This window comes from Silurus meridionalis, chromosome 26, assembly GCF_014805685.1.
Source record: "Silurus meridionalis isolate SWU-2019-XX chromosome 26, ASM1480568v1, whole genome shotgun sequence".
Taxonomy (NCBI): Eukaryota; Metazoa; Chordata; class Actinopteri; order Siluriformes; family Siluridae; genus Silurus; species Silurus meridionalis.
The window spans coordinates 2,501,292-2,512,455 of record NC_060909.1 but is presented as its reverse complement, the minus strand read 5'-3'; the positions used below and the strand labels follow the sequence as shown (position 1 = coordinate 2,512,455).

The window sequence follows — 11,164 nt, the reverse complement described above, 5'->3', positions numbered from 1 at the left end:
CCACTGTCCGTCTGTCTCTATTCTGATTGTTTCTCTGTCTTACCATTCTCACCTCTGGCTTTCTCTTACCTCTGTCCCTCAGACCAACATCTGTCTATCCCACATTTGTCTATCCTTCTGCCCCATATCTGTCTGCTTTACTGTCCTGTCTCTTGTCTACTGTCCATGCTTAATGTCTTCTCATCCCCCTGTTTTATTTTTTAGCATGTCTAGCAATGTTAAATCTCCTGCAGACAAAAATGATGAATCTTTAATGTAACTTTCTTTTTCCGAAGATCTCCTGCTACAGCGCTGCAACCCTATTGAACAATGAATGTGAAACACTGACTCCACTCCAGACCTTCTCACCTCCTCACCTGCATCAGTACCTGCTTTTACTAACACCCTGATAAGCACAAATCTCCACAAAATTCAGTGGACCATCTTCCCAGAAGAGTGACGCTAACAATAACAGCACTGGTGGAATGGGATGTTCAAAAAGAAGCACATAGCAATCTTATGGTCAGGTGTCCACAAAGTCCATAAAGTGTAGAACGATTTTACCTGGTATAGCATGGTGTAGAGGAGCTGTTTGTGTTCCAGCTGCTGCTCCATTCACCTGCACTCTGCTGTCGGTTTGTCCAACAGGTGGCACTATGAGGTTTCGGAAGAAATCATGAAAAGCTCCATCCATTGTCTGTGAATGATCTTTCAACGCTATGTTGTGCTTTCATTCAAGAAAAAAGCAGGGGATGGATTTCAATGTGGCTTCATCAGAACATCGGAAAATACATAAAATTAGGAGAAAATCGGAAATCTGAGTGTGAAAACAATGGGATTTACAGGAGATTAGGATTTACTGGTGAGTCGAACCTAATAGAAAAAGTCTATTGGTAGAAATGTGCTGCTCAGAAAGTGTCAATTCACTTTGGGATCAAATCGATTCAAATGATGTTTGTTCACACTATGGAGCAGAGATGAAGACCAGATCGGATCTTGGATTGGAAATGTATTCGGATGGATCCAATCTCGTATTATAGCACTGTTATATCTCATCTCGTCTCAACTCAAAAGTACACACACACACACACACACACACACACACACACACACACACACACACACACACACACTTTTTCTCCTACTTTCTTGTCGGTGTCCAGATTGTTTAATCTATGAGTTGTAGTATTTATTTATTTAATTATTTATTTATTTATTTATTTATTCACCACTATAAACAGAAGAGAAAAAATAGTTCCTTTTGCCTATAAAACATCACACTACCCCCCCCCCCCATTTAGAATAGAATACATGAATATTGCATATTATTATTTTTTAGTTTTTATACTTTATATTATAGTAGCATGTAGTTTGATATACAGCACTTAGTTAAATTTTTTTTAACAAAGGGAAATGTTTAAAAGTTTAGAATAAATAAAAAAAAATGATTGTTGTATTTATTTATTCTCTCTTCCTCTCCTTCCCCCCCCTCTCTCTTTCTGTTTTTAACCCATGAAAGAACAATACAATAAAGCAAATGATTAGTGTGTTTGAAAATAATTTGAGTGGGAAATGATTGTGTTTTTAGGGAATTTCTGTCATGTATAAATTGATTAAATTTGATTAAAGTTGAGGTATGAAATAACAAAGACACTGTGTTTACAGAAAAAGGTATAACAAATGTATAAAAGAGGATTAGACACTATAATCTAAATAAAACCTGTGCAATAAAGCCCCAGCGTGTGTGTGTGTGTGTGTGTGTGTGTTTTGTACTGTAATGTACTTGTGCTTAGGTTGATCCAAACTCGAGGGCGCATCACGACCTCCGCGGCGGTGGCGGAGGGATACACTTTTTGAACGTCATCGGTGTGCTTAGGCTATCGCCAAGGCAAAAAATGTCTGCCTAAGGGAAACTCACAACTTGGATATTTTTTTTTTTGCACGAGAAAAATAAATAAATAATAAAACACGCACAGACAGAGACTTCACTAAGGTCGAGACGCGAGTCAAAGCAAGAAACGAGTCCTGTGCTACACCACCGCCGCCCCTAGTCGGATATTAAACCCGAGAGAGAGAGAGAGAGAGAGAGAGAGAAAAGGTAAAGAAAATGGTTGTAGTTTTTGCACAGGGGGCTTCGGGAAACTGGCTGAAAGAAGTTGGGATACAGAAGAGATTCCGCAGGCGGTGGAGAAGCGACTGAACGACCGCTTTGCTTTGCTTTTCTTTGCTTTCTTCATGAACATGTTCTTCATCTTCTTCTCCAGCTTGGTTAGATATCTCCAGACTTTCCTGTCTCTTTTCCTGTCATCCTTTTCCTTCTAAATAATAATAATAAACAGTATTATTTACAGAGGCACGACCAGACTGACGGAGAATTGTTTTGAGAATCGCGACCAGCGCATTTTTCTTTTGCTCAAATCCAAAGCCACTCTGTGTTCATGTAGCTCAAGTCTGTGAGATAATGGAGATATTAGCAGATATTAGGAAATGTTATGAGATCATATGAGAGAATGTGCTCGAATCGCGTCTCTCTTTATTTGATCTCTTTTTATGTCGGCGGATCAATAAGTTGGATCAGTGAGTGGCTTCTTTCATTGTATCCATTTCATCACTGTGGCGCTCCGCTCGCGACTTTGTATCCTTTTTAATTTCCTTTTGATATTTTTCTTCATGATGCTCCGCGCGCGCGCGCTTGTGTACATACATACATACATATATATATATATATATATACACACACACACACACACACACACATACAATGTGTCCATGCATTTCTTGGCTGTGACAGTAAGCCATTGTCGCCTATATTTCTGACACTTAAGTCTATTTTCCCCTCTCAACACACACACACACACACACACACACACACACACACACACACACTAATTTCTGTCCTGAAAATTTTCTGACCATGTCCTGCTTATGTAAATGAAACTGCCTCACTGCATGATGAGCAGTGATTTGTCCCCGATGTCCTGCATGAGGACGCTTGATGGAGACACAGGGGTTGATCTGTTTCCAGAATTGTAATTTTTCTGTAAAATATTCAGTAACAGCGAGAGCGACAGTAAGAGTAATCAGTATATGTATGGTGTGTAAAAGTCTGTTGGTTTTTGAAGTTGTCAGAACAAGAAGTTGTGTGTGGAGTGCTTTTGTGTGTGTGTGTGTGTGTGTGTGTGTGTGTGTGTGTGTTCAGTGATGGTTGAGTAGGTGTGTAGTGGCCAGCAGTGCAGATGTGAACTCAAGTCGTGTTTGTGGTTTTTATGTGTGTTATTGATTTGGTGTGACTGATTAATTGATTGATTGATTTGTTTGTTTGTTAGAGTCGTTAGGATCGTCAGGATGAATCCTCAGCAGCGGATCACCGCTATCGGGACGGATAAGGAGCTGAGTGACCTGCTGGATTTCAGTGCAGTAAGTCAAAAACCCAGACTGGGTTTAGGTTTAGTCTTGGTTTAGTCTTTATTACTTTGGTCAGTTTCACATTTTCACTGGGTTAGTATTACTTTGGTTAAGTTTCCTTCTGGGATTAGTTTATTCTGGTTTAGTTTTAGTATGGGTTAGGTTTACTCTGGTTTAGTTTTAGTCCGGGTTTCGATTTTAGCCTGGGTCGGTATAATCTGGGCTAGGTTACTTCTTAGTTTAGTCTGGCATAGTTTTACTCTGGGTTAGTATAGCCTAGTTAAATTGACTTTGGGCTAGATTTAGTCTGGGTTTTGTTTACTCTGGTTTAGTTTTAGTTTGGGTTAGTTTTAATCTGGGTTAGTATAGTCTGTGAGCTTTACTATGGATTATTTTGGGTTATTTTAGTACGGGTTAATTACTTTGGGTTAGTATAGTCTGGTTTAGTCTTAGTCTGGGTTAGTTAACAATGGTTAATTTTATTCTGGGTTAATTTTATTCTGGGTTAATTTTATTCTGGGTTAGTTTTATTCTGGGTTAATTTATTCTGGGTTAATTTATTCTGGGTTAGTTTTATTCTAGTTTTATAGAAGGAAATAATGAGCTGTAGATTATGAGTTGTAGTGGGGTGTAAACGCTGACATCTTTTAATCAGGACATGAATCCAGCTGTGAGGTAAAGGAGCAAAATCAGGTAGAAATGTGTGAGAGAAAGAGTTTGACATCAGAGCTTTCACACTGAAATAATGTTGGAGATTTTCCCCATATTTTAAATTAATGTGGTGTCAGGACATACACATGTATCACCATCTCTCTGGTGATTAAAGGTGGCATTAGAGGTTATTTATTTATTTATTAATATTATTTAACAAAATGATTTAATATCTGGTATGAAAATGTGATCGGCGTTTTTTCCCCTTATTTCTCCTCCAGATGTTTTCACCGCCGGTGAGCAGTGGGAAAAACAGGCCTACGACTCTCGGGAGCAGCCAGTTCAGTGCACCAGGTACGTCCTTTCAGATGATTATGTTTAACGAGAGCGTGCCTGTCTCGGCCGATTCACGTGCTGGTTTGCGGTGAGGTGCGTTTCAGTACGGTTTGATTGGCGTCGGTACTCCTGATCGATTCCAGATGCAGATGAAGGTGTTTCAGATTTTAGCGGGTTAAGATTAATGAGGAGCCAGTGCAGGTCCATGGTGTGTGTGTGTGTGTGTGTGTGTGTGTGTGTGTGTGTTTGGGAGGTGCATTGCAGCATGGAGAACACCATTTATTTCAAGCTTCACCTGGGACCATCACTGAACTGTGTGTGTGTGTGTGTGTGTGTGTGTGTGTATGTATGTATGTATAAATAAGTCGTGAAAGCTGTAAAGTCGCACCACTTTTTTTGGTGTGATTTTATTAATTGGAGAGAAAAAGACTTCAGCTGCTTTTATACAGAGTCCCAAGCTGTAATGTAAGCGTTCGAATTAGCAGAAATCATGCGTCTGTTTTCTGAAGCAGCTTCTGCACCTGACTCACAGCACCAGGACTCGACTTCTTTGATGGACCCTTGCGAGGCCTCTTCTGAGTGGAACCCATCTTGGAAAGACCTCCGTATGACCCTGAACACTGTACTGTAAATCAGTTTTAGGGTGATTCTGATCTTCATCTTTGTGGAGAGCAACAATTCTAATTCTCAAAACCTCAGACACTCTTTACCATGAGGTGCCGTGTTGAACATCCAGTGTGAGAGAATTGGACTCTAAGCACCCGATTTGAACTGCTCTAATACAAGATGTACAGGACGTGTGGCTTTGTAGGGTTACACACGTACACTGTAATCACTGAGGGTGTACTCACTTTTGTTGCCAGGTATTTAGACAATAATGGCTGCATGTTGAGTTATTTTTAGAGGACAGTAAATCTGTACTGCTACACTGAACATGAACTAAATATATCCGTTTCATTTCAATAGAATTGTCCATATCTTGAGAAAAACGAAAATAGCTGCTGAAATGTGAGGGGTGTACTTACTTACTATATGTGTGTGTGTGTGTGTGTGTGTGTGTGTGTGTGTGTGTGTGTGTGTAATATATATACCCGAGACTGTCTTATTTTGCTTGCATAATATTCAACAGTAAAAAAAAAGCCACTTTACTCATATCTAAAGAGACAAACGTTATTTCTGGAGATCATCACGTTTTTATTCACACGTTTTTACACATTTGCGGTTTCCTGTCACGCTTGTTAGATCTAACGTTTTTAATTCGGTAAAAAGAAATAATTCAAATTATATAAATAAGCAGTCCCCAATATTATGCCGCTGGAGTTCAGTATCAGTGCACAGTCTAAAATAATGACTCTTCACGTATTTTTAGAATAAATACTGAAGTCTTGAAGCTCCTGCGTGCTGCGTGAGTTTTTCCCCTTCAGTTCGAAAGAATACGAGTTTGTGCGAAGGCGTTTAAAAAGCGTTTTCTAAACAAAGTCTTGTGGTTTGTACCTTTTTTTTTTTTTTATATATATGTGTAGTCCGATTTGAAGCACAAGTTCAGAAAGTCTTGAAGGTCACACAGATGCCTCCAGGCTCGAAGAAGTCGGTAGAAATCGCAGCACCTGCAAATGCGGTTCATTGCACATTATTCCCAATTTATCCTGAAAAAATCTCTACAAATCTCTATAGTGCTTCATGAATTTAGCATCTTTGGTCATTAGTCAGACTTTTCACACAGACACAAGGACAACGATATGAGTTTCGAGTTGTATGAGTTAGTAATAAACCATCCTTTTATTCAGTAGTGTCATAAGAATTTGGTCAAAAGTTTGTGGACACCCACATTTTTATTTATTTTATTATTGTTTAATAATTTTTTATTTTTTACCACTTACCATTTATTACAGCGAGACTACCATAATATAGCATATCCTTAGTTTCTAGCATTGGCATGAACTCCAAATGATTTCCTATTAACTAACTCATATCCATTTTCTCCATTCAAACATAAATACAATCCAACAACCATCAATATCACCATTAACACTATTAACCAATATTGTAAAATTAAAAAATAGACTTGAATAAAAAGACTATGTGGACAAACCTCACTATAAAATCGGTATGTCCTTCTTCCTCTTTTTTTTTCTTCATGTGTAGTCCCCGTTATAATAAGCTCCACTCTTCTGGGAAGATGTTCCACTAGATTTTGTGGTGAATTGTGTCCAGTCATCTACAGGTGGTACTAAAGTCAGGTAGCGATGAAGGTGATGTGAAGAGGCCTGGAATGCAGCGTTGTTCAGATGAAAAGTAAATCTTCATGGAGCTGGCTTGGTGCACAGGGGTATTGTCTTGCTGGAACAGGTTCTTGCTACCAAGAATTGAATTCTGTGCATCCAAGTTTGTGGGAACAGTTTTGAAAACCACCTGTGGGTGGAAAAGTCAGTTGTCCCAATACTTTTGGCCCATTAGTCCCTGTTGTTTAGTGTGCAGCACCGAACTTTTGCTGTTCTTCCAAATCACGTGTGCCACGTTAATGACCCAAATGGCAACCAGAATGACGTGTCTGATTTATAAACTAGGGCACTATAGCAAAAAAACCAAAACGCTTTCGTCTGTTTTGTCTTCAGTCTCTGATGAATAAATGAGACGCATTTTTTATTTATTGATTATTTATTTGTGATTGACGGCACACAGCTGTTAAGGGATTAAACCCCCTTTTATGAAAAAGCATGCGGCTCGTCAAAAGTTCCTGAAGGTCTTTATTTTTCCTGTTTGGTATTTTCTTATTTATGTTATTTATGTTAAGTGTAACGAGGTGAGAGTCATGTGACCTGGGTCTGAATCTTCAGTAAATGGAACTCATGTTATGTTTCCACACGGACGGTTTTAATTGCTGGATGTGTGCGTCACGGCGAATTTTGGTGCTCGATTCATTTCGTTTTTTTCTTTTATTATATCTGAGAAAAGAAAGGACGTCGTGAATAAACGTGTGTCGCGCTGCAGGTTTTAATGTCGCCTCTTTTTTAAAATTTATTTATGTTTTTTATTAAAAATGGTCACAGTGCCGCATTAATCCCACGCCAATAAAATGTGTGCCGTCAAAATAAATTTGCATGAACGCGTTATTCGAGGCGTTAATTATTGACGGCCCTGATCATTTTATTACGTATAATTACACAAATATTCGTTCGCCAAAAGTTTTGGGACACCCGATGTTTCTGAATGAACACCGATCACCATGACATCTAGTGAAACCAGAAGAGTGGAGGTTATTATAATTATTATGGAGGAACTATATGTGGAATGGGATGTTCAAAAAAAGAAGGACGTAGTAATTTTATGGTCACTTTTGCAAAATCGTTTTCGTTTCAAGTCTTTTTGATGTTAAGTAGTGTAAATTGTGATATTGATGGTTGGTGTGAATGGAAAAAACACGGATTTTGTGAATATCTTTGATGGGATGCTGTATAAATGCTTCTCTGGATAATTGATTATTTGGAATTAATGCTAAGGCTGGGAAATATGCAAATAATTATAAATGGAATTGTAGGAGGATTCAGAGAGGAAGATGACGTAATTCTTTTCTGAATGCATATATATATATATATATATATATATATATATATATATATATATATATATATATATATATATATATATATATATATTTATTTATTACGCGCTCTGTCTCCTTCCATCCCGGGATTAGAAAGTCGTCTTCTGATTAATTATTAATGAGGGATTGGAAAAGAATAAGAAGTGATTAGTATTCACCATTGAACCCAGCACTCTTTTCTTCTGAGCCTTTTTTTCAGGATCGGTTTCTGAAAGTTTGTTCAGCTGATTTCTCACATGAAAATAAAACTGCTTTGCTGTGCAGAGATATAAAAGGTGACAAAAAACTGTACTCGAGCAAAAAAGCTTATCATCAAAGACTTGTCAGAGGTTTCACGCTTTTTCCTTTTCTGTTTTAAATAACGCCTCTCGAAGTCTCTCATTTAATCACACATTTATTTTGGAATGGATTCTTGCCGAACAGAGCGGATTATTATTTCTGAAGATTTCCAGCGTGTAAGACTGTTCCTTTCTGCAGTTTCTGTTATTAAAACCAACCCTGATCTTTTTTTTTTTTTTTTTTTTTTTAAAAGCTCCGGAAACCGTCGTCTCTCGAGACCCTCAGTTAGTTTCTACATTTCTCTGCTTTCACATCTCGAATTTTGTCGCTTCTATTAAAGTTTGTGTAATGGAGTTCGTTGGAAACTTGGTGTGGAAATTCATAGTTATTTCGGTTGACGATTCTACAGAAATGATCGTCTCATTCTTGGGAAAAGACTTTTCACCTTATTGAGATGCGATTCGGTCAGAAAGTCGTGAGACGCAGTCGTGACCTCCGCGAGACGTCGGTCGAAATATCCGACTCGTGGCTTCGTCCTTCTGACTGACCGAGACTTTCTTTCCGCGTCGGCAGATCGCCTGCGAGGATTTTTGGGTCGCCATAGCGATCGATGCGCTTTGATGTATTTGACCCCGCATCACCTTCCACGCTTACACAATAGACTTGTAAATAAAAAAGCAGGACACTTCAATGACAATGGGTTTTAAAATGTTTTCATGCCAATTAGTTTGTCTGTTTTCTTTTCGTTCTCCTGCGTGAATACGTTCGGTCTCGTCATGTTCTTCCTGAGATGCTGTCAACTTCCTCCGTCTGGTCCCCTGACACACCAATTCACAGAAATCTGGAGCACTGAGACAGGAGGGTGTTCAGGTGTGGAGCCATAGAGGGGGAAACAATTCTAAGTGTGTGTTTTTAATACAACCAAGTAGCCATGATCAGGAAATACGAAATAAAAGTGATATCAATAGAGTGCCTGAGTAATAATCTCAAGTGGCGTTTAAGTTCACCATTGCCACGCTTGATGAGCCGTCAAAGCCGTTTCCTTTTGGGGGAGGGGAAGATAAAACCGAGGCAGACAAAGATAGAAGTTTCCTCCCATGCTCTGCTGAAGCTTCAGATCCCTGTTTTGTATCCACGAGCCAACAGCCTCGGGACATGCGATAATCAGAGCTCCGCTGATGATGTGGGCCTCAGCAGCACGTCTTTAACCACAGCCTTCCACTTCACAGCAGATGCGAGCTCCTTTACATTAACTGATGTAATGGACTGCTCACGGGGCCCATTCCGACTTCGTTCGAGTCAGCAGCGAACGCGGAAAAAAAAAGATCCCGTTTAGTTTTAGTGCCGGCGCGACTTTTTTTTTTTTGCCAAACAGCTCGATACTCAAAAGGCACAGGGACGTTACAGAGGCCAGATCGTTTCACTTTTTACGAGAGATGGACCGCTTGGCGCATTCCAATTTCATTACAAGTCAGACCCATAAGTCCCTCTGTATGTGGAAACAAGATTAAGCTCCCGTGAGCTTAAATCATAGCTCCGAATTGAATTTGAGAGCACTCGCCCAGGAACAGGGCTCCGAACGCTTTCGGCGTAGACGCTCGTGTAACATCTTGCCGGCTAGCGGTAGTTCCCCCTCCCCGCTACAGATTATTGTTAATGTGAGTCAGATCAGTGAAGATTTCTGTCCTCTTTAAATGACTCACAGACCTCGTGCGAGAATGAGGTCTCGGGGTCGGCACTGGGAGGGTATGTTTTGTTGTAGGATTCTCCTCTGGGAAATGAAGATACTCTGATGTAGGACCTCTGTAACCCCAGACAGGCAGAACACACAAATCAGTATTAAATAAGATGTAGAGCGAGAGAGTTCAACATGCAATCACTCGCATTTAGGCATGGATACGAGTCAGGATTTTGGTGTAAGACAGTACATATGTGCAGGATCAAACCTATGTTAAATATTTTTTAACTATCTGGACCAGGGGTCCCCAATCTACGGCCTGAACGGCCCTCTGAACAATGCCTAGAGACATATTCAGAAAATGTAATTTTGGTCGTATTGGCAAAAATTTCTTTCAAAATAATAATGCTTGTACATTTGTCTGTACAGTGCAGAATAAAAGAATAAACTAATCTAGTATTAGGAGGTGTAATAAATACATTTAAAATCATAATCATATTATACTGGTAGTCACTTCGGCCCATGCAGTTTCCCCCATCAAAGAAAAATTCTGTGACTTTCTCAGGAAAAAGTTTGGGTACCGATGACATGGACAGTTGCTGCAGTTCCAGGCGTGTTTTCTCTGCTTGGTCTTGCAGTTGTATTAGTCTCTGTCTTGTTTGGTCCTGTATAATAAACATGCGCTGATGGTTTGCTCTGAACCAAACAAAAATTCCTCGTATGCTCGCATTCTTGACCACTGAAGCTGGTTCTGATTCCGAATTGGAAAGTCACTTCTTTTCCCCGAACTGTCCCTCACAGAGCGGATGTTGGTCTTCCCGCAGAAACACTCGAGGGCGAGATTCAAAGAGGGACACAAGGCAGAGGCTCGGCTTTGTCCTTCACATCATTACTCAAAGTTTCTTTATGTCTCTAACAGCGAGTCAAAGTGTTTGTTTGATAATATTCAGATTTTCCTGTGCTGCCTCCTGCCCCAAGCAGATTTCGTTTCGTTTGTATGTGCAGATCTTCAGACCAAACCCGTTTCACTCGTGGGTGATTGTAGGTACAGGTTTACGTCAGATATGCAGGAACACGGTTATATTAGTGCAACCGTACACAAAAACAATCCTTACGTACTTCAGGTTTAAAGTCACGGCTCCGTACATTTAGGGGGAAAAAATGCAAACCATGAAACTGCTTGACGGTTTTATTAACGCAGTTTATTATTATTAACATTTGTGAACATCAAC

At 39.6% G+C, this 11,164-nt stretch overlaps 1 protein-coding gene across 4 annotated transcripts in view; it reads left to right on the top strand.

The window, feature by feature from the left end:
* The first annotated feature begins 1,831 nt into the window (after positions 1-1,831).
* tcf12 (transcription factor 12) overlaps positions 1,832-11,164 on the top strand; it is a 110,396-nt gene continuing 101,063 nt past the window's right edge. Inside the window, exons 1-3 of one of the 4 annotated variants that reach the window (XM_046840052.1) lie at positions 1,832-2,076; positions 3,304-3,396; positions 4,317-4,389. In XM_046840052.1, coding sequence (XP_046696008.1) covers positions 3,325-3,396; positions 4,317-4,389 — 145 coding nt within the window. In that variant the 5' untranslated portion in view covers positions 1,832-2,076; positions 3,304-3,324. Of the gene's footprint in view, positions 2,077-2,117; positions 2,248-3,303; positions 3,397-4,316; positions 4,390-11,164 lie in introns of those variants that run through there. The other 3 variants (XM_046840050.1, XM_046840053.1, XM_046840051.1) reach the window with 3 other exon arrangements.